Raw genomic sequence first — 23,059 nt, forward strand, 5'->3', positions numbered from 1 at the left:
ACAGAACACAAGGTAGAGGCAGCGTATGCCAGGCGTGTTCGATTACCAACCGGAGGTCCTGGTAGACACTGTGCTCTGTGTCCTGCACTGTGTGTCCTGTACTGTGGTCTGTGTGTGCTGCACACGTGTGACAAAGAGCTGTTGTGGAGGCTGACTCAGTTATGTAAAGGCTTCTCTTGAAGACCAAAGTAGGTCCTTCTTGTTTGGCAACAAGAACACACACACCACATTGAAGATGCGCATATTTCAAACAATGCATTTGTAAATATAATACTGTGCTTTATTTTTTTGGTTGATAACACTGACTGGGAAATGTTGCCCAGTTATTTATAACAAGAATAGTGTACTTGAACACTTGGATACAGATATGCATAGGACATAAAAAAAAATATTAAGTGCTTATTGTAGTTGTGCAATACCAAGTAATACTGTTTTATCTAAACAACAACAACAACAACAACGTACAACAACAACGTACAAAACAACGTAAGGAGCTAATCGCTCTTGAATATGGCCATTTCATTCCTTCTGTGGCTTCAAAAATCACAGTTGCCAAAATATATTGTACCGTGCACAAGTTTTCAAAAAATAATTCAGCTGAAAAAAACAGCAACAATGCATACTGCATTATAACAGAGTAAGCAGCAACAACAACATCAGATAATAATAACATTTTCTACTAAATACAGAAGTGCAAGACAGTCGTATAATAAGTCTTTGGTCAGCCGGGTAAAGTTAATCAGAGAACGTGATCCCAAAACAAAACACTGAAACTGAAACGCCTTGTGCTTATTTCTTAATCCAACGCAGTAAATTCACATTCAGGTATCAAAGTATCAACCTGGAATCACCATGACCATCATCTTTGGCAAGGAGTGGTGTGTATACATCTACTGTGCAAAAAAGACCATCCGTTAATACTTGAGCATATCTTTGACATCCTATTAACATTTTTCACACGACGACGACATACATTTTCAATGCATTCTTTGTCAGAAGAAAAAAAGTTACAATTAACATTTTTATATCTGTCCTTCATTCTCCACTGAATTTCTCTGAGGAACCTAAAAACAAATTCCATTACGTCCGCGAATTCTTCAACTAATAAAACCAATTAGAATGGTTCTAAGAATTTCGGCCTGGAGGAATAAATAAATAGATTTTTTTGGGCACTTAAGCATCTGACTGATCGAATGAACAAACGCGTTTATCATAACAGTCAAAATGTCAGTGAAGGCAAAAAAAAAACACTCCTAAAACTCATTTATGCAAACCGATGGATTGTCAAGGATTGTTTTGGTGTCTTAGCTCTCGCCCACGTACAGGTAGAAATTTTCCAAAACAGGGTGGAATGTTTATGTTATTTTTGGGACTCTCATGCTTTTGAGATTTAACATTTTGGAATAACTAGACACAACCGCCTCAGAGCGGTCAGCTGATACATAACGGAACAATTAAATACTGAAGCAAATAACCCTGCTTGTCGTCTTTGTTTGGTCATTTGAGAGGCCTTCTCTCTCTCTTTCTCTCTTTCTCTCTCTCTCTATCCCTCTATCCCTCTTTCCCCCTCTCTCTCTCTCTCTCTCTCCCTCTCCCTCTCTCTTTCTTTCTCTCCCAGTAAACAAAGAGTCCAAAAGACGTCCTCAGGGGGTTCAGAATGTGGGTTCAGATGACGTCTTTCTAGGACGTCCAGATGACGTCTTTCTAGGAATCATCTTCTACCGTCTTTTGGACTTTGTTTCTCTCTCTCTCTCTCTCTCCCTCTCTCCATCCCTCTCTCTCTCTCTCCCTCCCTCTCTCTCTCTCTCTCTCTGTCTGTCTCTCTCTGTCTCTCTCTCTCTCTCTCACAGACAGATGTTGATCTGCTTGCTCAGCTCTCTCTCCAGGTCGGAGATGAGCGTGTCGAAGTCCTTCAGACTCAGTCTGCAGGTGAACGGGGCGTCGAAGTCCAGGGCGAAGTCGTCCACGTAGGGCGTCCACTCCGCCGCCGCCTTCTTCACCTTCGCCTCCTCCTCCTCCTCTTCCTCGCTGTCGCTCCCCGCCACCTCGTCATAGTCCGCGTCTCCCCCTCCTCCTCCGGAAGACAGGAAGTCCCGCCCCGTGCACACGCTCCAGTCCCCAGCGTACCGGTTACAGGGGGGGCTCTCTAGGCGGCCCCCCCGCGCCCCCCGCCGAGAGACCACGCCGTCCCCCCCCGGGAGGTCCAGGCGCAGGGGGGGCAGGCGCCCCTGGCAGCCCACCCCCCCACCCCGCCGTAGGGAGGGGTCCTGAGAGGGGACGAGGGGGCTGGGAGGGGAGGGGGAGGGGGGGGCGTCTAGACTGGGAGAAGGGGGCGGGGGCTGACCCTGCTCTGAGTCTGTAGGAACTGGAGAGAGAAGAAGAGAAGGGAAAAGGACGAAGAGGAAGTGGAAAACTCTTTATTGGGTTGTTGTTGGTCCATATCTCCTAGTACTCACCGTCCTAGAATTTGGGTTCTCTTGCAAGTGTGTCATACACACACGCACACGCACACACACACATACACGCACACACATACATATGTCATACACACACACACACACACACACACACATACATACATATGTAATACACACACACATACACGCACACATACATATGTCATACACACACACGCACACACACACACATATGTCATACACACACACATACACGCACACATACATATGTCATACACACACACACACACCCCAACCCCCCCCCCCCACACACACACACACACACACACACTCTCACCAGGCCACAGCTGCAGCAGGTAGTGCAGGGCCTCTATGTGCCTCTTGAAGTCCACGGCGCTGGCGATCTCCTCGCTGTGGGCGAAGCTCCTCCCCCCTGCCACGCCCCCCCGGCCCCCCCCAGAGTGTCCTGCAGCGCCGCCCTGCCCCGCCTGGCCTCCGGGGGCGCCACTGGGCACCCAGGACTCCTGGCTGGGCGTCAGCAGCACGGGCCCGAAGCACACGGCCAGGTTCTGACACGTCATCCTGTTGGACTCGCTGAAGGACGCCACCAGACTCAGGTGGTCCAGGAGCAGAGACAGGGTGGCCTGGGGACAGAGAGGACAGGAGGGACAAGGTGATGAGAGAGAATATGGAGGAGAGGAGAGGAGAGAGAGAGCAGCAGGGACAGGGAGGGACAGGGTGAGACACAGAGAGGGACAGGGTGGCCTGAGGGGGGAGAGAGGACATAGGTGAGACAGGGTGGCCTGGGGACAGAGGGACAGGAGGGACAAGGTGAGACACAGAGGGACAGAGTGGCCTGGGGGACAGAACTGCAGAGTCACTCCCCATCTTCCGTCAAAGACTGAAGACCTCCATCTCTTCAGGTTACACCTTAACTGCTCCTCCTGAGACATCCACTACCCCCCAGCACTGCGTCTCCTGAGACACCTGCTTTTCCCCTCTACTGTGTCCCCTATGACTCCTACTGCCCCCTTGTACTGTTACTCTGTTTCTCCAGTGTCTATATAAACAAACAACAAAATAATTTGTATTATTTATTTATTTTCCCTTCTATCACAGAGACTGCCAATGGCCCCGGGCCTGAGCTAGATTACTCTTCCTACTGCAACTGGTGGATTGAAGAGTCACTTGCTTAGTCAAATGTATTGATTGTAAGTCGCTTTGGAATAAGGCGTCTGCTAAATGCCAAACATGTAAATGTAAATGTAATACTGGAGGAGAAGAGAGACAGGTGGAAAGTAGAAGGGAATACAGAGGAGAGAGAGAGAGACGCGTGTGTGTGTGTGTGAGGTCTGGCATGTTACTGCTAAGCGACCACAACCACACAGTAAAGGCAGTGAGGTACATGGGCCACCAGGGGGCAGTGTAGCAGTCTAGTCCTGGTCGTCTATGAAGGCCAGACATGGCTCAGATGGATATGTCACATACGTGAAAATAAGATTGATACATCTAATACAACTCACATAGACATGGTTATTAGAGATCATAATGGTAAACGGACTGCACTTATACAGCGCCTTTATCCAAACGGCCTCTCATTCACCCATTCACACACCAATGGCGGCAAGCTGCCATGCAAGGCGCCGGCCCGCTCACTGGGAGCAATTTGGGGTTCAGTGTCTTGCCCAAGGACACTTCGACATGTGGCCAGCCGGGGCTCGAACCGCCGATCTGCCAACCTTGCGATTATTAGACGGCGACTCTACCTCCTGAGACACAGCCGCCCCATCATCACTGTGTACATGCGGGTCTGTATCAAGCTCAGTTCAGCTAAGTTGACATACAGAGCCTTCGAGGTATTCAGACCCCGTCACTTTTTCCACATACCACTTACAGTGAGTAATTGGTTCCTATGCACATCAGCGATCCTATAAAAACTAAGATATTCGTTCCAAAATGACATGAACTATTTTGGTTGTTAAGTCTGACGTCAAACGTGACGTTTAGCAATTTCCGGGTCCAAACCAGAAATTCCCCGCACCAGAGTACCAGTGTACTAAAGCACCAGAGTACCAGTGTACTAAAGCACCAGAGTAGGCACAAGGTTGGCAGATCGGCGGTTCGAGCCCCGGCTGGTCACATGTCGAAGTGTCCTTGGGCAAGACACTGAACCCCAAAATTGCTCCCAATGAGCAGGCCGGTGCCTTGCATGGCAGCTTGCCGCCATTGGTGTGTGAATGTGTGTGTGAATGGGTGAATGAGAGGCCATTGTAAAGCGCTTTGGAATAAGGCGCTATATAAGTCAGTCCATTTACCATTTAGAGTACCAGTGTACTAAAGCACCAGAGTACCAGTGTACTAAAGCACCAGAGTACCAGTGTACTACAGCACCAGAGTACCAGTGTACTACAGCACCAGAGTACCAGTGTACTAAAGCACCAGAGTACCAGTGTACTACAGCACCAGAGTACCAGTGTACTACAGCGGTAGAATGACAGTTCAATCGTTTTTTTAGACTCAGATCTATTCATACAACAAGGGACACAGCAGCACTTTCCCGTTTTTCCCATATTTGTCAGCGTCTTTGAGCCTCGGAAAAGCGCTGTACAATTATAATGAATTATTATTATTACTGAGGCATTTCGAAGAGAGCGCCTCAGCCAACGTTGGACCCGGAAACACGTCACGACTTAACAACCGAATTACCCTTGCATTAATATGGACTCAATTCAACTTATTGAGTGGTGTTGATGTCAATTTGTTGATGACATTTTTGCATTTTAGCTAATGGTCATAGCATAATACTTTGTATTTACTGTATTTACATTTTAATAAATATACTGAAATTAAAAAAAACATGTTTTTGCTTTGTTATTCTGGGGTGTTGTGTGTGGATTGATGGCAAATTATTTTTACTTTAATCCATTTTAAATTGAGTCTATCACGAAAAAGTGAAGGGGTCTGAATACTTTCCCAAGGCAGTGTAGCTATACTGTACCTGAGATCAGAGAGCTCTGAGCATTCTGCTCCTACAAGAGGAAGGGTTAGGGTAATAATCTGACCCTGTTTGTTCTGGGAGAATATAGAGGAGAAGAGAGAGAGAACACAGAGAAGAAGAGAGAGAGAATACAGAGGAGAAGAGAGAGAGAATACAGAGGAAGAGAAGAGAGTACAGAGGAGAAGAGAGAGAGAATACAGAGGAAGAGAAGAGAGTACAGAGGAGAAGAGAGAGAATACAGAGGAGAAGAGAGAGAATACGGAAGAGAAGAGAGAGAGAATACAGAGGAGAAGATAGAGAATACAGAGGAAGAGAAGAGAGAGAGAATACAGAGGAAGAGAAGAGAGAGAGAATACAGAGGAGAAGAGAGAGAGAATACAGAGGAGAAGAGAGAGAATACAGAGGAAGAGAAGAGAGAGAGAATACAGAGGAAGAGAAGAGAGAGAGAATACAGAGGAGAAGAGAGAGAATACAGAGGAGGAGAAGAGAGAGAGAATACAGAGAAGAAGAGAGAGAGAATACAGAGGAGAAGAGAGAGAGAATACAGAGGAAGAGAAGAGAGAGAGAACACAGAGAAGAAGAGAGAGAGAATACAGAGGAAGAGAAGAGAGAGAGAACACAAGAGTAGGCACAAGGTTAATAATCTAACTCTGTTTGTTTTGGAGCACAGTGGGTAACACAAGGTTAAGATTTTCTGGAGCCGGGACAAACAAACATCGGATTAGCCAATCAGAGAGGAGGAGAGGAGAGTTTGGTCTAGAGAGCAGCACTGTAACATACTGTTCTGTTCCTCGCTGGCAGAGGCAGAGTTAAGAGAGTTAACTATTGGCACTTAACTGCCCTGCTGTCAGATAATACACCACTTCTCCCAGAAAACTGTTGCAATTACAAACTCTTTGGTATTCACATGTTTACTTCTATTTGTTTGCATTGGAACAACACACAAAGGGGAAAAAAAAGCCAAATCTGATATATTTCCACACAGAACTCCAGTTCTGACTTCAGTGTTCAGTTCTCAACAATTTTTTAATTCAACATATTTTCCATTGCCGCTATTCACATGAAGTTTAGACCAGACATTGCTGTTAACTCAATAAAACTACACAGCTAAACACTCCAATCCATAACAATGTTATTAGCTATGTGCAATAAAGTGGAATGACACAGGGAAAAGGTATTGAACACAGTAAGTAAATAGAACTAATGCTAGCTTATGCCACTAATGAGTTCTGCTACCTGTGCTAATTAGAAGCAGCTGTGTGGAGCGTTCACAACATGCCGTTTGGATGATATCGTCATAGCAGCTACAGTACTTGAATGGAATGGACTGCACTTACTGTATATAGTGCCTTTATCCAAAGCGCTTTACGACGGCCTCTCATTCACCCGTTCACACACACATTCACACACCAATGGCGAGGTAGGCAAGCTACCATGCAAGGCGCCGGCCCGCTCACTGGGAGCAATTTGGGGTTCAGTGTCTTGCCCAAGGACACTTCGACGACATGTGGCCAGCCGGGGCTCGAACCGCCGATCTGGCACCTTGCGATCATTAGACGGTGGCTCTACCTCCTGCGTCATAGCAGCCACCGTACTAGCTACTGCGCATGGGCAGATCTCCAACAGCCCTCAGATTACAGCTAAGTATTCAGACCCCTTCACAATATTTAGTTGTGTTATAGCCTCAATTAAACATTTATTAAATTAAAAGAATTTCCCACCAATCCACACACACAATACCTCAGAAATACCTCATGTACATATTTGCTGAGGTTGCATCCCTAAAGTAAACTGGCAGTGCATTCCACAATCTGGGTGCATAAAATGAGAATGCAGCCTCACCTGATCTCTTCTTTTGTACATGTGGTACACAGAGAAAGCCAGCGTCAGAAGACCTGAGAGCTCTATTGGGCTGATATGCTCAGCAAAAGGTCTTTCAGATACCCTGGTGCTGTGCCAGTGAGAGCTTTATAAACAAGCAGAAGGATCTTGAAATCTATTCTGAACTTAAGAGGAAGCCAGTGTAGAGTCTCTAAAATAGGAGTTATATGAGCTTGTCTGCTTGTTTTGGTTAAAATTCTCGCTGCTGCATTTTGGACTAATTGCATCTGGCCAATAGATTAGTTGGTATTCAGACCCTTTGCTATGACACTCCTAAAATTAACTAAAATGCAAAGATATCATCAACAAATCACTCAATGGGTTAACTTGAGTCCATCTTAATGCAAGAATAATAGTTCATGTAATTTTGGAATGAATATCTTTGTTGTTTTTAAGGGTCTCTGATTTGCAGAGGAATATTTCCGTAGTGTTTTTTCTGTTGTTCATTGCTCAGTCATCACACAGTGAAAGACAGTTAAGGAGGAGAGGAGAGGAGGAGGAGAGGAGAGGAGAGGAGGAGGAGAAGAGAGGAGAGGAGAGGAGAGGGGGAGGAGAGGAGAGGAGAGGAGAGGAGGAGGAGAGGAGAGGAGAGGAGAGGAGAGGAGAGGAGGGGAGAGGAGAGGAGAGGAGGAGAGGAGAGGGGAGGAGGAGGGGGGGAGGGGGAGAGGAGGAGGAGAGGAGAGGAGAGGAGAGGAGGAGGAGAGGAGGAGGAGAGGAGGAGGAGAGGAGAGGAGGAGGAGAGGAGGAGGAGAGGAGAGGAGGAGGAGAGGAGGAGGAGGAGGAGAGGAGGAGAGGAGAGGAGAGGAGAGGAGGGGAGAGGAGAGGAGAGGAGGAGAGGAGAGGGGAGGAGGAGGGGAGGAGGAGGAGAGGAGGAGGAGAGGAGAGGAGAGGAGAGGAGGAGGAGAGGAGGAGGAGAGGAGGAGGAGAGGAGGAGGAGAGGAGAGGAGGAGGAGAGGAGGAGGAGAGGAGGAGGAGAGGAGAGGAGAGGAGGAGGAGAGGAGGAGGAGGAGGAGGAGAGGAGGAGAGGAGAGGAGAGGGGGATATACTGCAGCATATATCAAGGAGAAGTGATATACAGTAGAAGAGAGAGTGTGTGTGTGATAGAGAGAGAGAGAGAGATAAAGAGAGAGAGAGAGAGAGAGAGAGAGAGAGAGAGAGAGAGAGAGAGAGAGAGAGAGAGAGAGAGAGAGAGAGAGAGAGAGAGAGAGAGAGAGAGAGACCAGTACCTTCTCTGGCTCAGGCAGACAGGTCAGTAGGGCCGGGGTGGTGTGAGAGCGCTGGGGTTCGGCCGTGCGGGGGGGCCGCAGAGCCATGGCCTCCAGGACCACCTCGTACAGGGTCCTGGTGATCAGGGGGGACGGCAGCTCCCGCAGGTAGTCCTTCAGAATGCCTGAACAAAAACACAACAATATCACAGTATCTGGTCGTTGATACAAGACAATAAAGGGGATTATCCCTCATGGTGAGGTCATTCACCTGGCCCCTGCACACTCTTGTTTTCAATCATTGTAAAGTGCTTTGAGTTGCATCCATGTAAGGCGCTATATAAATAAAGTTTCACTTCACACGCACACACAACAGCACAGATGACAGAAACACAGCCTGTCCGCTTCCGTATCGATTTTAAATTACTTTTGAATGTTTAAAGCACTTACGGGCAGGCACCTCCGTACTTGGCTGACCTTCTGCACCACCATACCCCATCTAGAGCCCTTAGGTCAGCTGACCAGCTGCTGCTGGAGGTCCCTAGGACCAGGCTCAAAAACAGAGGGGATAGAGCCTTCTCTAAGGTCCCTAGGACCAGGCTCAAAACAGAGGGGATAGAGCCTTCTCTAAGGCCCCTAGGACCAGACTCAGAACCAGAGGGGACAGAGCCTTCTCTAAGGCCCCTAGGACCAGGCTCAAAACAGAGGGGATAGAGCCTTCTCTAAGGCCCCTAGGACCAGGCTCAAAACAGAGGGGATAGAGCCTTCTCTAAGGCCCCTAGGACCAGGCTCAAAACCAGAGGGGATAGAGCCTTCTCTAAGGCCCCTAGGACCAGACTCAGAACCAGAGGGGATAGAGCCTTCTCTAAGGCCCCTAGGACCAGACTCAGAACCAGAGGGGATAGAGCCTTCTCTAAGGCCCCTAGGACCAGGCTCAAAACAGAGGGGATAGATCCTTCTCTAAGGCAGCCCCCTAGGCTCTGGAACAGCCTCCCTCTCCATGTCAGATCTGCCCAGAGCGTCGAGGCTTTTAAAACATTTGCTAAAACACACCTTTTATTCCTGGCCTTTGACCTGAGGTGAGCCTGCCTCCCGACACTGCACTTTGTACTTTTATTTCTGCACTTGTATTCTGTATTGCACCTTGTTTTTAGTGTATTTCGATCTGTTGTTTCTCTTTTACTAGTGTTTTGTGTTAAGCACTTTGGGCGGCTGTTTTGTCGTTGTAAAATGTGCTATATAAATAAACATGACTTACTTACTTAGCCTACTTACAGCACATTACAAGTCACAGAGAAAAGTTAAGTCAATAATGTTAATGTTATAGGATGACATGGTCATTGACTGGTCATTCCAGTGTCTAACTTTCACCATCAATTTCTCTAAGGAGTCATTAGCTGCACAGATGATTGGTGGTTGTTACCGTTGGCTAATCCCATTTTGGGCAGAGGCTGTGGGAGTGCTCTTCCAGGAAAAATTCAGCCTTCTGTTAAGCGCATTGTGTGCAATTCATTGTGTGCAATTCAGTTGAGTTACACAACTTAACTCAACTTAACTGTTTAAAGCTTTTATGCTGAACATGATGCTAGTGTGGACATGGCCTTTTTCTTTTCTTTTTTTGCATTCCCTGCCAGACACATAATGACTTTGTGTTTAGCATGGAGGCTAACCAAGGACATATCTTTGTTTTTAGCATGGAGGCTAACCAAGGACATATCTTTGTTTTTAGCATGGAGGCTAACCAAGGACATATCTTTGTTTTTAGCATGGAGGCTAACCTAGGCTATATCTTTGTTTTTAGCATTGGAGGCTAACCAAGGACATATCTTTGTATTTAGCATGGAGGCTAACCTAGGACATATCTTTGTGTTTAGCATGGAGGCTAACCAAGGACATATCTTTGTGTTTAGCATGGGGGCTAACTAAGGACATATCTTTGTGTTTAGCATGGGGGCTAACCAAGGACATAATGTTTGTGTTTAGCATGGAGGCTAACCTAGGATATATCTTTGTTTTTAGCATGGAGGCTAACCAAGGATATATCTTTGTGTTTAGCATGTAGGCTAACCAAGGATATAGGCCTATCTTTGTTTTTAGCATGGAGGCTAACCAAGGATAGCCTATACCTTAGTTTTTAGCATGGGGGGCTAACTAAGGATATATCGTTGTATTTAGCATGGGTTAGGGTTAGGGACATAATCTGTGTTTTGGTCATGGGGGCTAACCAAGGATATCTGGGTGCTTAGTGTGGTATGAGGTAGGGTTGGGAGATCACGATATTGGGGTATTCACAATACGACTTTAACTTTTGTTCAACTTTTGTTCAGACAACAATATTACATATTATGAGTGAAATATTGAGATACAACTGTGAAAATTCTAAATCTGCTACTGCGACACTTTAAATGAATGTGCAACAATACTATGTGCAATATGACAACCCATGAGTACATAAGGTTCAGATATAGGAAAAAGTTAGGATATTTATAGCATAGAGTACAGCACAGTGTTTTATTGTATAGTAGATAGTGTACATAGTATTTATTTTTGTCAACCAGCTCTTTTCTCTTTTTTATTTTATCCTTGGCTCTCTTGTTTTTAGTTTTTTTTTTTCCCCAAGCACCAGGGGAGCCCCCCCTCCTAAATTTCGTTGTACGGTACCTGTACTGTATTAATGACAATAAAGACCATTCATTCATTCATTCATAATGCTTGAAATATCACGTGATCTGAATCTGGACTGACCGGTGATGACGTTGATGTCGGGGTAGAGCTCTTCGGTCAGCGAGACGGCGGCGCTGTCCCTCTCGAAGGCGTCTCTCAGCTCCTTCTTCACGGCCGCAGAGCCACACAGGCGGTACAGGCCCACCACCTGCAGACCCAACACAACCAACACTGTTCAGAACCAGCCACCTGCAGACCCAAACACAACCAACACTGGTCAGAACCAACCACCTGCAGACCCAAACACAACCAACACTGGTCAGAACCAACCACCTGCAGACCCAACACAACCAACACTGGTCAGAACCAACCACCTGCAGACCCAAACACAACCAACACTGGTCAGAACCTGCAGACCCAACACAACCAACACTGTTCAGAACCACACAGGCGATACAGGCCCACCACCTGCAGACCCAAAACAACACTCCCAGAAGCTCAACACCTCGTCAACACATGTACCTAGTTGTGTTTTCCAGAAAGCTTTGTAGCGCTAAGATCAATTTGACATCCGCAATTTGGGGTTCAGTGTCTTGCCCAAGGACACCTCGACATGTGGCCAGTCGGGGCTCGAACCGCCGATCTGCCGATCTTGTGATCATTAGACGGCGGCTCTACCTCCTGAGACACAGCCGCCCCAAACTGTCTCGTCGGTCCGTGTTTACCTTCACGCCTCTCTTCTCGATCTCCGCCACGCTCTTCTGGATGAGCAGAGGCACCGGCGCCGCAGAGCCCTCCTTGTCCACCAGGCGGCGCAGCTCCACCCCGAACACGCTGGGGGGGTTCAGGTCGCTGGGCCGGGGGGTGGGGGCCTCCCACTGCTCCAGCAGGGTCAGCTTCACGTACAGCAGCCCCCGCGGCTCCAGCTTCACACAGAGCTGCTGGGAGCGAGAGGCTGGAGGGTGTGGGGGGGAAGGTGTGGGGAGGGTGTGCGTGGGGGGGGAGAGGGGGTGGGGGGGGTGGGGAAGGTTGTGTGTGTGTGGGGGGGGGGGGGGGGAAGGAGAAAGAGAGACAGAGAAGGAGACAGAAAGGAGGAGGAAACAAGGATTACAATAAATTAGGGGTGGGCATCGACGATCGATAATTGATCGATAAGGATCTTGGTCGATCACAAAATAAAAAATGTGGTCGATCACAAAAAAAAAAAAAAAGTTTTTTTTTGTTTGTTTGTGATCGACCACATTTTTTATTTTGTGATCGACCAAGATCCTTATCGATCAATTATCGATCGTCGATGCCCACCCCTACAATAAATATACTGGTACCTCCAGACCCAATCAAAAAACACACAGGCTGGACATACCCTTATGATGCAAGTAGGACGACTGCCCGGAAGTCTTTTTTTTTTTTTTTTAACGCTAGAACAGCCGTGCCTTTTTTACCTACTAAAAGAGCTGCCATCTTTACAACGCTCAAGCTGCTATTTACACACAACGACCGCTAGTTGGCCGGCTTGTAAATTAGCCTGCTTCCTTCCTACACAGCAAAAAAACAGCAAAATAGCTTCATACTAGCTTATCCTGATGTGATTTTGGAAATGTAAAGATACTGGGTGGTAGAACGCACATATCTAGGGAAAGTCATGAAAGGAGGGTCCTGAAATGTGATCGAGTGCAAAGATATAACGATATGTTTCTTTACTCACAGGGGTCAGTTTCTTTACTCAAATGACCCCTCACGGCTGTTCTAGAACCTTCTGAGTGGTTGGGTCCTCTTACCTTTGAACAGAGGGGGGATGGACACTCCGCCCAGGCAGCAAACCCTATTACGAGTTGGAACAACACTGCTGCTGATTGGTTGGCTCTGGTTGGCTTTACTCCCAGCAGCGGGGGGGTGCGGAGCGAGCACCACCAGTTTGAGCACCCGGGCCCTCTCCAGCTCCAGGTTGAAGGTGTGGTTGAGCGACAGGGACGCCCCGCGGCAGGTCAGGAGCGAAGTACGCGCTCGCGTCACCCCGTCCACCTGGATGGCCAGGAACACCTCCTTCTCCTTGTCCTTGACGTCCGCGGCAGGCGCCTTCGCCTTCGGGGAGCGCAGCAGGTCCTCCACGCCCAGGAGGTGCACCGTGAGCAGGCCCGACACGCGCTGGGCGCACCTGGGCTGGTCCGAGAGCGAGTAGACACGGAAGGCGCTCAGGTCCGTGGTGCTGACCGAGCCTGAGGCTCCGTCCTGGCTGGAGTGGTGGGGGGGCGGAGGGGGGGTGGAGGTGCTCTGGGCCGAGTGGGCCCCCCCCCCCTGTTTGGGCAGGAGCTCCGGGGAGTCCCCGTCGCTCAGGTAGCCTCCCCCCTTACCGGCGGAGAAAGAGCGCCCTCTGGAGGACTTGCGCTGCGGTCGCGCCGGGGCGACGGTGTCCAGGTGGTAGCGGCTGATGACGTTGTTGGACTCCTTGGAGTCCTCCTTGCGGCCTGTTGCCGGAGACGACGTCCCTTCATCTCCTCCTTCTCCTCCTCCTCCTTTGTTGCGATGGGAGCGCGAGGAGGAGCGCAGGCTGAGTTTGCGCCGGAGCTCCGGAAGCTTCCGCATCTTCATGGAGAGCTTGCGGACCGTCCCGGGGGAGCGGATCCTGTCCATCATGCTGATGGCTTTCTTCTGGGCCCCCGGGCTGTCCGCACCCCCGGGAACACCCCCCCCACCAGCACCACCACCGGGACCGGGAACCGCTGCGACAACTGCTGCAGACGCCACCAGCTCACACTGCTGGACCACCACCGGCTGAACGGCATCTGAGAGGGAGGGATGGACATTAGAGGGGGAATGAGAGGAAAGGAAAAGAAAGAGATCATGAACAAGAGGGCAGTAGAGATGACAGTCAAGGGCCTTATCAAACTCATCACTGAAAAAGGTTCTGCAAGACACGTGTGTTGAGACGATGTACATCGTTTTTTTGTTCACAGCTAATATCATCATAGCTTGTGTAACAGCTCTCTCCAAAACGGACTCTATGTTTGTACTAAGTGATAAGGTGTACCGTAGTAGATAGTTCCAGTATCCCAGCAAACAAAGAGTCCAAAAGACATCCTCAGGGAACATTCCGGCTTCCCTGAGGACGTCTTTTGGACTCTTTGTTTACTGGGATGTGGCTACAGTGGGGGGATGTGGCTGCCTGACCTGGGTTCTGACCTGGGGTTTCCACGGTGACGACGTCTTTGGCGCGATGGGCGCTCCCGGGGCTCGACCCTCCCGAGGGGCACGGGGGGGCGGCGTGGCGCTCTAACCTGGACCCCCCCCCACCGCTGGCCCCCCCCGTGCTGCCCACCCCCACCCCCCCTGCCGCCCGCCTCAGACTCCTGCTCTGGTGGTCCCTCATCGCCTCCGACAACCCCTCCACCTCTCTCCTCCTCCAGGGGTTGTTCTCTCGATCTATCCTCCCTTCCCCTCCTCCTCCTCTTCCTCCTCCGACACGGATATACTCCTCTTCAGGGATGGGGTTGTACCAGATGTTGTTCTCCCCCTCTGGGCCCTGCATCCTCCATTCCGTGAGGCAGTTGGGCAGCAGGCGCGAGGAGGCCTCTTCGGAAGCCTGGGGCTTTCCTGTGGAGAGAACCCAGGCTCGGCTGCTCCTGTCCAGGGTCTGGAGGTAGGCCCCCTGGCCGGAGAGCTTGGCCGTGCCGGAAGAGGAGGAGGAGGAGGAGGAGACGCAGACCTCGGAGGTGACCCCCCCGACCGAAGCGGTGAGCTCTGGGACGCTTGCGTTGACGCTGAAAGACTCACAGGGGGCGCTAGCGCTACTACAGTGCCCCTGCTCCCAGTCAAAGTCATTACATCTCCTCTGCATTTGACCATCCTCGGACAATGTCTTCTGGCTCCAGGCCTGTTTGGAAGCCTGGGCCTTTCCTGAGCCGCTAACGCAGTCCTGAGACCTGTACGTCAGGCCGTACGATCCCTCTGTGCTGCGTCCTGGCTCCCTGGATGTGGAGGCCAGTTTGGCCCATTGCTGTTTTTTGGCGACTGTTATCTGAGTCCGTGGGGGAGCGACGTCTTCGACAGGCGGAGGAGAGTTCGGCTCTGCTGTCGTCGAGGGCAACAAAGACAACGATGGCGCGGAGCTTTGGGCGACGTCGCTCTTCGCTTGGATTTCTAAAGAGAGAGAGAGAGGAAGACAAAAATAAAACAGGCTTCTATTAATATCATTTATCTGGGTGAATAACGGCCTTATTTGGGCTCTAAAAGAAGTGGCGACCTTTTGAAAGAAGACACAGTCAGTAAACTGTGTAAACTAATATAGAGAGCCATGCAGATTGAATAGGGGGGGGGATAAACAAGTTAGCCGTAGCGTGTTGCAAAACCCGAATTCTTTGGAAAAGGCCAGTAGCACTTTTATACTGGGCTTGATTTGTGTGACGTACTCCCAAGAACAACATTTTTCACATGCGTTTCTGTCCTCAATGACTCATGAAAGGGGGGAAAAAAAGAAAATCTGACCAGAAAAAGAGAGAAAGAGAGAGAGAACAAATGAAGAATCATAAACCGCTGGAGAGAGGAGGAGAGGAGAGGAGTAGGGGGTTGAATATTTAGTGGTTTGTTAAATAAGTCTCTCTCTCTCTCTCTCCCTCGCTCCCTCTCTCTGACATCCTGCACATCTGGAATTCTCTCCCCCACTCTTCTTTTTCTCTTCCTTCTCCTTCCTCTCTCTCCCTCCTTCCCTGCTCCCTCTTTTCTTTTTCCTGTTCCCCCCTCTCTCTCCCACCCTCTCTCCAACCCTCTCTCGCTCCCTCCCTCTCTCCCCCCCTCCCTCTCTCTCCCCCCCTCCCTCTCTCTCTCCCCCCCTCCCTCTCTCCCCCTCCCTCTCTCCCTCTCTCTCTCCCCCCCTCCCTCTCTCGCTCCCTCCCTCTCTCTCTCCCCCCTCATACGTTTCTGTATAAACCTTGTGACAGACAGTATAGAATATCTCCCACCCTCTCCCTCTCCCTCCCTCTCTCCCCTTCCCTCCCTCTTTCTCCCTCTCCCTCCCCCCCTCATAAGTTTCTGTATAAACCTTGTGACAGACCGTATAGAATATCAGCCGCAGGACTGGTGAATCGAGCCTCTGTATGTGTGTATGTCTGTATGTGTGTGTGTGTGTGTGTGTGTGTGTGTGTGTGTGTGTGTTGGGTGTGTGTGTCTGTATGGCCACACTGGATTCTATCCTTCACCAAAGCCATCCATCTAAAGCCTCTGGGAGAGAGGCAGAGCGTACGCAGAGCTCATGGAGTATAACAGATGTGTGTGTGTGTGTGTGTGTGTGTGTGTGTGTGTGTGTGAATGGGGTCAGTCTTTGTGGATCCCTTAGGGGGGGCTATAAAAGCTTCAAAACAACACCACGTCCAGCCATCACCATCATCATCATCGTTGTCGTCATCAACACACCAACACACCGTCCCCTAACACCGACATCACTAATGTATCCCTGACTCGTGGCCTGGGGTGGTCCGGTGGTCTAGCACCGCGGTCTACAGTGCACACATTATGCCCATGTCAGCATGGGTTCGACTCCGGCCCATGCCCTGCTGACATGCCCTCTCTCTCTCCCTTCTTCTCCTTACTTTCCTGTCTGTCTTCACTACATCTGTCCAATAAAATGAAGAATATGAGTGGGACTGACTCGGCCTCTGTGATAATAAACCTTGACCTAAAAAACCTGACCTGGCTGGGGGTCAAACTGATTGTATTTGCGTAGTTAGTTTGGTACACTGAAGTAGTCCCAAAAGAGAAAAACTCCAGGCTAAATCAAGCAGACATCGAATACTGTTGCTGCCAAGAAAGCAACTATCCCACGGCCTTCGAGGCTATCAGTAGTCTACACAGGAACACGCTAGGTGTTCGACAAGGCGGGAGTGCACAGCACACCGCAGCACGACCCCTGGCACAGTGGACGGGAGACCCTGTGTGGCTGTTCTCCAGCGGCTAACGAGCAACAGGAAGTGGAGCGTTACAGCGTGTTCACCGGGACCGCCGATGACTTCCTGCCCTGAGAGACTGGCCAAGGCTCAGGATCAGAGGGCCTGAGAAGAGGAGGGAGGAGGGTGTGTGTGTGTGTGTGCGTGTGTGTGTGTGTGTGTGTGTGTGTGTGTGTGTGTGAGAGAGGAGAGAAGAGGGTGTGTGCGTATGTCTGTGTGTGCGTGCGTGTGAGGTATGGTGGGGGAGTAGCCAAACAGTAGAGAGAGTCAGAGAGCTGTGGTCTATTAATAGCACAGCTGTCATTAATATACAGCTTCTCTATAACGCTGATCCGACACAACTTGTGTGGTTATTATAATATACTGAGGTTATGAGGCTGTGGTTATGATGCTGAGGTTATGATGCTGTGGTTATGACACGCAGTGGGGAGAATTCTACAGCCTCCACCCCTGTCTGTCTCTTTCTGTTATCTAACAGGCGCCACCCCCTCTGTCTCAAGCTCCGCCCCCTCTGTCTCTCTCTGTGCTATTTATCTAACAGGCCCCGCCCCCTCCCCCTCTGTGTTATTTATCTAACAGGCCCCTCCCCCTCTGTGTTATTTATCTAACAGGCCCCTCCCCCTCTGTGTTATTTATCTAACAGGCCCCACCCACCCCTCTGTCTCTCTCTGTGTTACTTATCTAACAGGCTCCGCCCCCTCAGGCTCTGTGTCACGGAGGCTCCGCCCACTTCCTGGTCACCGTGGTCGGGGGGTCCTGATTGGACAAGGGGCGTTCCAACCGACACACCTGACTAGAACCTGGGCCAGGTGAAGACAGCTGCAGCTGAAGTGTATCAGACAGAGTGCAAAACAGCTGCATCGGCGGCACACTGAAATCTGTGCAAAGAACGATGTTTATAGTGAACTTCCGGGCTCCAGGCTCTCGGACCATTGTAAACAACAGCTGTGTGACGCGTCACTTATCAGTCAAACCAATCAACGGTCTGCAGCAGCGTCACATGGTAGCAGGGATAGAACCTTTCTCTCAGAGTCAGGAAGGGTAGCTGACATCAGTACGGTACTACGGCCCGCTACGGCCCAGCTGGCAGTGGAGAAAGTGGGGCGGCTGTGTCTCAGGAGGTAGAGCCGCTGTCTAATGATCGCAAGGTTGGCAGATCGGCGGTTCGAGCCCCGGCTGGCCACATGTCGAAGTGTCCTTGGGCAAGACACTGAACCCCAAAATTGCTCCCAGTGAGCGGGCCGGCCGGCGCCTTGCATGGTAGCTTGCCACCATTGGTGTGTGAATGTGTGTGTGAATGGGTGAATGAGAGGCCGTTGTAAAGCGCTTTGGATAAAGGCGCTATATAACAATGCGGGAGCACGGGTTCTGGTACGGTACGGGAGGGTAGTGGAGAAGCACCATTGTTGTCACTGACATACCCAGACATTACACCCACACATGGAGAGCATGCACGCACGCATGCACACACACACACCACACACATAGACATTCTTTGTTTAGAGACACTAGGAGAAGGAGTAATTGTTTTTAAGGTATTTAAGTTTTGACCGCTAAAATAAGACTATAAGGTTTTATTTCCGTAGTTTTTTTGTGAATAAACGGATAGTTTAGTTATATAGCTCACCTTTTATGATTATAGCTCCCCGCCTTTTGTTAGCTATATATCGGTTTGTTTGAGTTGACCAGCCCTGTGTTTTTCAGCCTACCTTTCGTTTTGACTTTGGAAATAAATAACTTATCATTCATTTATTTTTAGCAATTACATCTGGTTTATGTTGCTTAGCTTACAAGCTGCGTTTGGAACAGAGGGATAATAAAATAAAGAGTGAGAGAGTGGAGAAAAGGGGGAGAGAGGGAGAGAGAAGGAAAAAAGCAGGATAAAGAGGAGGATGAAGGAAGTGAGAGATAGAGGGAAAAGAGGAGGAAAGAAGGGGAGAGAGAGAAGGACAGGGGAGGTAGAGAGAGTGGGGGAGAGAGGGAGAGAGAGAAGGACAGGGGAGGTAGAGAGAGAGAGGGAGAGAAGGGAGAGAGAGAGAAGGACAGGGGAGGTAGAGAGAGAGGGGGAGAGAAGGGAGAGAGAGAGAAGGACAGGGAAGGTAGAGAGAGGGGGGAGAGAGGGAGAGAGAAGGACAGGGGAGGTAGAGAGAGTGGGGGAGAGGAGGGGGGGGGGTCTAGCCTGGGAGAACAAACAGCTTCCTGCAGATGTCAATGACCAGTCTGTGCTTAACACACACACACACACACACACACACACACACACACCCATTCACCATTCATTACTGTGCCTTAAAATGCACACAGAAAAAACACAAAAACACACAAAGCAGCACTCATTCACTCTGCAGCAACCTCTCGGCAACTCTCTCTCACACACACACACACACACACATGCACACACACACACACACACACACACGCCTCTGCCGGTTAACCCTTACTCCAGCAGCAGAATGTAGCGCATGCGTGTGTGCACCACATCAGCCTACGGTCATCTGTCATCCCAGTGTGTCTGCTAGAACACATCTCTGTCTAGTCCAGCTGGTACAGAACCATCACAGAACCATCACAGAACCAGTAGAGTAGCCTGTTGTTATGGTGCTTCTCCATTACCGTACCGTACCAGAACTCGTGCGGCCGGTTTGTTCTGCTTGGTCTGCCAGCTGGGTCGTACCGGGCCGTAGTACCATACCGATGTTAGCTACCCTTCCTGACTCGGAGAGAAAGGTTCTATCCGTGCTACCATGTGGCGCTGCAGACCGTTGATTGGTTAGATTGATAAATGACGCGTCACACAGCTGTTGTTTACGATGGTCCGAGAGCCTTGAGACCGAAAGCTTGCAATAAACATTGTTATTTGCACAGATTTGAGTGTGCAAATGCTGCTTTTTTGCAGCTGCAGCACCCCAGCTAAGTCTAATCACGGATGAGCGGTGGTATTTTCACTATAATGGGAATCTACATGGTGAAATGCATTCTTAGACATGACTACGTCGTAATGATTACAAAGATGCCACTTTGTAATGCATGAAACCCAAGTTTATTCGTGTCTTACACACACGTTCGCCTAGTATTGGAGTGTCAAGGCCCGTCTCCAGTAGCACCAGTGTGTGCTGCAGGTCAGAGGTGGAGATCAGAGGACTTGTGTTCATTAAACATGTTGCAGCCTCCAATGTCTACCTCCACCAGCCTCCTTCTGTGGGCTGGACCGTACAGCTGGAGAGAAACAGCAGGAACTAACCCATAGGGTAAAAGTGCCCTTTAGAGGAATGTAGTTAGCCTACTTTACTGTATCCCTCTCTCTCTCTCTTAACTCCCCCTTTAGTCCCTCTGGGCTCATGCTAATGTACAAGGCCTGGGTCTGGGTCCGGGGTTTGACAGAGTGCAGCATACCAACACTGTTGCTGCTCTCCTCTCGGAGTCCAGAAATGCCATCTTACCAGAAGCTTCTCTCTCCAGCTACTCTCTCTCTCTCTGTGTCTCTCTGTTTCTCTCTCTCTCTCTCTCTCTCTGTGTCTCTCTCTGTCTCTTTCTCTCTCTCTGTCTAGTCTGTCTCTCTCTGTCTCTCTCTCTCTCTCTCTCTCTCTCTCTCTCTCTCTCTGTCTCTCTCTCTCTATGTCTCTCTCCCCCCCTCTCTCTCTCTGTCTCTCTCTCTCTCTCTGTCTGTCTCTCTCTGTCTCTCACTCTCACTCTCTCTCCCTCTCTCTCCCTCTCTCTCTCTCTCTCTCTGTATGTCTCTCTCTCTCTCTCTCTCTCTCTCTCTGTCTCTCTCTCTCTCTCTCTCTGTCTCTCTCTCTCTGAGAGCCAGAGATGCCATCTTACCAGAGCCTTCTCTCTCCAACCACTCAGCCCAGAGAGAACTGCTCCAGTAAGACAGAATCTCGCCAGGAAAATAACTAACCCCGTTTCCAAACTCCACAAAAGTTTCCATTCCGTCCTCCCTCCATCTTCTCAAGACTCAGTGCTCTCAGATATCTAATAGAGGAAAAGGACCGTCTCTCCCCCCTGTCTCCCCCCTGTCTCCCCCCTAGCCCTGGGCAGATCTGTGGTTCAACCAAACTGCTCTCTTTTATTGCCATCCTGCTGGGATGTGCACAGGCTTCCCAGAATGCACTGCTTTATGACCACAATAGAAAAAGCCTTGTAAAAAATTTGAATTATGTTATAGTTTCCTTCGCTAAGTCATTAGCGAAGAAATCCCTGTGTGTGTGTGCGTATGTGTGTGTGTATGTGAGAGTATGTCTATGTATGTGTGTGTGTGTGTGTGTGTGTGCATGTGTGTGTGTGTGCATGTGTGCGTGTGTGCGTGCATGCGTGCGTGCGTGCGGTGTGTATGTGTGTGTGTGTGCGTGTGTGTATGTGTGTGTGTATGTGGGTGTGTGTGTGTGTGTGTGTGTGTGCATGCATGCATGTGTGCGTGCGTGCGGTGTGCGTGTGTGTGTGTGTGTGTGTGTGCGTGCATGTGCGTGCATGTGTGTATGCCTATAGGCCACGTCCAGCCCCCCCCCCCCCTCCCCAGTCCTAAACGGGGGCGGGGCTACAGCCAGGGGGCGGGGCTAGAGCGTGTCACGCTCTGGTTGCTGGACAAAGAGAAATAAACAGTTTAAGAGTATCTCTGGTTCAAATCTCTGGTTTGGAAGGGAAGGAGTTTTTCTCTCTCCTTAATTATGAGAAACCCTCTAACCCTCCCATATGATAGGGGGAGGAGGGGGAGGAGAGGAAAAGACCTGTTATCATGGAAACTGCCCTCTAAACATTTGGATTGCCCCCACTTTAAGCATTCGTACAAATGGCATTGATAACAATTAGCGGTTGTCAGTTGGTTGCAGAGTGCCCGGTGCTACAGTCCAGCCAAAGTGCTGCTGACTCAACTTCTGGTCTGTTTCATGTCACGTACGGGCGGACTTTGGGTTTTCTCTCACAGCCACAGAACATGTAGGCAGGGTTCCCACACCTTCTGAAACATCACATTCAAGCACCTTTCAGGCACCTTTCAAAGTCTTTTAAGGACTTTCAAGACACAATTCCCTCAAATTCAAGGACCCAACACGGCCCAATAGTTTGAGACAGAACTAGTTGACGAGCTAAGTAAAACATTTTTTCATATTGTTTTGAGAGAGAGAGAGAGAGAGAGAGGGGGGAATTCAAGCACTTTCAATGACCCTTGATGTCTATTTTAAAAAACGTTTAAGACCTTCATTTCTTTTTCTCAAATTCACAAACTTTCAAGGATTTCAAGGACCCGTGGGAGCCCTGTATAGGCCTAACCTAAGTCTAGTCTTACCTTACCGGTACTCTCACCCAATCACTCAGACATCTCTGACTGAAACAAGAGCCTGTTTCTAAAGGATGTTTTCATTTCCAGTCTGTTTCATGTCAAGTACGGACTTTGGGTTTTCTCACAGCCACAGAACACATGAAGAGATCTGGTGAGGCTGCGTTCTCATTTTATGCACCCAGATTGTGTCTCACTGCCAGTTTACATTAGGGATGCAACCTCAGCACATATGTTCAAGTCAAGACTAAAAACCCATCTTTTTAATATGGCCTCTAAATAATGAAATGATGATTCTATAATGATTGGAGCACCTTGAGCTGCAACATTTGCATGAAAAGCGCTATACAAATAAAGTTACTATTACTATATAAATCCTGTATAGGCCTAGCCTAAGTCTAGTCTTACCTACACTCACCCAATCACTCACACATCTCTGACTGAAACAAGAGCCTGTTTCTAAAGGATGTTTTCCTTTCCAGCGGTCCCTGAACAACCCAGCTGAAACGGCTAAAACAGACTAGCCTGACAGGAAGTGAAGGAAAAGGAAGTTGTATATAAAAAATATAAAAACAGGATAAAAAAAAAGAAGATACAGTATATATATAAATATTTCTCCATTCAAAGACAGGAAGTGTGTTGGTGTTACGCCAACAAATGTTTTCATTAGCGAGGCACCGGTC

General features: G+C 49.3%; 1 protein-coding gene across 1 annotated transcript in view; it reads right to left on the minus strand.

Moving 5' to 3' along the window:
* Positions 1–270: 270 nt before the first annotated feature.
* Positions 271–23,059, minus strand: part of syde1 (synapse defective Rho GTPase homolog 1) — a 31,318-nt gene continuing 8,529 nt past the window's right edge. The window contains exons 2-8 of the mRNA XM_080541880.1: positions 14,334–15,302; positions 12,944–13,948; positions 11,891–12,120; positions 11,247–11,373; positions 8,523–8,686; positions 2,755–3,061; positions 271–2,365 (exon numbers count right to left, since the gene is read on the minus strand). Coding sequence (XP_080398006.1) covers positions 1,845–2,365; positions 2,755–3,061; positions 8,523–8,686; positions 11,247–11,373; positions 11,891–12,120; positions 12,944–13,948; positions 14,334–15,302 — 3,323 coding nt within the window. The 3' untranslated portion in view covers positions 271–1,844. The remainder of the gene's footprint in view (positions 2,366–2,754; positions 3,062–8,522; positions 8,687–11,246; positions 11,374–11,890; positions 12,121–12,943; positions 13,949–14,333; positions 15,303–23,059) is intronic.

This window comes from Nansenia antarctica (genome assembly GCF_963989245.1).
Source record: "Nansenia antarctica genome assembly, chromosome: 11".
Classification (NCBI taxonomy): domain Eukaryota; kingdom Metazoa; phylum Chordata; class Actinopteri; order Argentiniformes; family Microstomatidae; genus Nansenia; species Nansenia antarctica.